The 2,500-nt window shown below is 32.5% G+C and overlaps 1 protein-coding gene across 7 annotated transcripts in view; it reads right to left on the bottom strand.

Moving 5' to 3' along the window:
- LOC124951626 (acetylcholine receptor subunit alpha-like) overlaps nt 1–2,500 on the bottom strand; it is a 128,276-nt gene that overhangs the window by 74,235 nt on the left and 51,541 nt on the right. For 5 of the 7 annotated variants that reach the window (XR_007101657.1, XM_047500324.1, XM_047500317.1 and 2 more), the window contains one exon: nt 1,171–1,280. The exons of 1 other annotated variant lie outside the window; for it this stretch is intronic. Coding sequence is in view for 5 of the 6 variants with exons in the window: in XM_047500324.1 (XP_047356280.1) it covers nt 1,171–1,280 (110 nt within the window). In the remaining variant the exon portion in view is untranslated. Of the gene's footprint in view, nt 1–1,170; nt 1,292–2,500 lie in introns of all 7 variants that reach the window. One more of the 7 variants, XM_047500320.1, reaches the window with a different exon arrangement.

Here is a 2,500-nt window from a genome sequence, read left to right as displayed (position 1 = left end):
TGTTGCTGTTGTTGTTGTTCTCGAAATACATGCTCGTCTCGACTCGTACGCTATCAATCGATTTAAAATTCGCTGAATCCTTCGAATTCTTCGTAATTCCGGCAAAAAAGCAAGGCGAATTTAAAAGATGATTTTCATCGTTTTTGAATATATATATATGTATATGTATACATTCGCCGCAGCGCCCATGTTTCATGCGATATGAATAATAATCTAATCCGATAACTACGGTTTTTCGTATGGGGGGGGGGTCGGGGTGGGGGTGGGGGCTTCGTCTGATATATATATTTTTGTTTTTCTTTTCACTTCCTTTTTTCTGTGTTTTCGTTTTTCTCAATTTTCTTTTTCTTCCTTCGTTGTTTACTTTTCTTTTCTTTTCTTTTCTTTTTTCCCTTCTCTGGCATTTCTTTTCTTTTTTTTCCAAGACGAAAAAAAGAATAGAAATACGTGGGCAAGCAGATGGATAGCGCCCAAAAGACAATCTCGCATCTCGCTTAATTCATCTCGTACATGCACTTGTCAATATTTGTCATTAGATCAAAATAATAGTTTTAGAAAGAGTTAGAATCGTGAATTTGATTTTTAAATTTTATTTTAACAGAGCGATACGATATTCACAAATCGTTTGACAATTCTTACGAAATTTTTAAAAGAACGCCGTATAGCGAGATGCGTTTAAAAAAAAAAAAAAAAAAAAAAAAAATATATATATATGTGTGTATATAAATAAAAATATATACATACATACATACATATATATATACATATATATATATATATATATATGTATATATATACGTATGTGTGTCTGTGCGTGAGTGTGTATATAGACTGTTCTACTTTTCGAAATGCAACTTATATGCACGACGATGGTAAGTACTTCTCTTTTTTTGTGGTGTCGATCGAACGTTCGTTTGTTTATCACTCCAATATGATATTGTTTATTCTTTGTACGATCGATATCTTTTTTTCACTCTCACCGTAGAGATGGCCGCCGCGATCATCGTTTTTAAAATCGTGAAAACTTGGCATAAAAAGAGACAACGAGGGTACGATCGACTTTCATATATTCGGCAACATGCTGTGCCGAACTACTATATGTATATTATGTCAATGTTGAACTATAATATATGTAATCGATATGTAACGAGAGAACATAGATGAACTCACTTGTTGTAGAGTACTATGTCAGGACGCCATATGTGATCCGAGGGTACATGTAACATGTGAACTCCGCCATACTCCTTCGGCTCCCATCGTAGCTTGTAGTCGTACCATGACTTGAAACAGCCAATACAACAAATATAAACATATTATTGGTCCACTCCGAAATGAGAATACATTGTATGTGTGTGTATGCGTGTGTTTGTGTGTTCATATATATATATATATATATATATATATATATATATATAAACACACAAACACACACATATACACTGATCTTTTAATATATTTATTCACATTGAATCTATAATTTCCATATATAGCGAGATTTAAATTAAGATGGTTGCACGATTATATAAAAATATATTGTAAATATATCCTGTCTCTATTATATTTACAGATTTCAAAGTGCAAGCACGTATATACAGAAATGTTTGTCCAAGATACACAAGCGCGTCTGTCTTTCTACGTAGTGGTAGTAATAATAGTAGTAGTAGTAATAGTAGTAGTAGTAGTAGTAATAGTAGTACAATATCGTATAGGAAAAATATCAAAGCTAAGAAGAAAGCTTTTTCCCCCTTTTCGTATCCATTTTCATGGAATTTCATAAAAAGTACGAGTACAAATTTTTTCCATAAGAATCCTGGATGCCAGTTTCCTTATGGATTCTTGGTTGTTTCGAATAAACTTTCCTAAGCAAGTTTAAATTAGATTTTTTATAGTCATGAGATATCATCGTATGTGTATTTTGTGTGGACGTGTGTGTGTGTGTGTGTGTGTGTGTATCGACTAAAATTATACAAATTAATATTCCAATATTATTATTATCATTTTATTTTGAATTTTAATATCGGTACATTGTTGATAATAGAAAAGCGATAATATTATTCGTCGATAAGTTCGATACGTTCTTAAATCGTTCATCGATATATTCTTGCCACTCGTGTTCTTTTTTTTTCTTTTTTCCTTTTCTCCTACTAAACCTTACACAACAATTAAAAGAAGGTGCAATGTATAACGAAGAAATTGAAGCGAGGTAGACCTTTGTTAGCACTTGCGAGCTACCTCCTAAAAGCTTCGCACTTAATTATTCAAAGAAAAGTGGTAATTAATGCCACATCCCAAGCGCAGGAGTGCATTAATATACTTGTTTATTCCAACATGCTGAATTACACGAGAATTCCTTGTCACTATGGAAATTCGTGAGAGAAGGAAAAGAGAGAGAGCGAGAAAGAGAAAGAGAGAGAGAAAGATGATAAGAAACAACTTTTTCTTTTTTCAAAGCATCCGCTTATTAAATGGAACTTCTTTTTAATTTTCTGTATTATACGGG

Source organism: Vespa velutina, chromosome 9 (genome assembly GCF_912470025.1).
Source record: "Vespa velutina chromosome 9, iVesVel2.1, whole genome shotgun sequence".
NCBI lineage: Eukaryota > Metazoa > Arthropoda > Insecta > Hymenoptera > Vespidae > Vespa > Vespa velutina.
The sequence above is the reverse complement of the archived record's forward strand: the minus strand, read 5'-3'. Positions and strand labels throughout refer to the sequence as shown.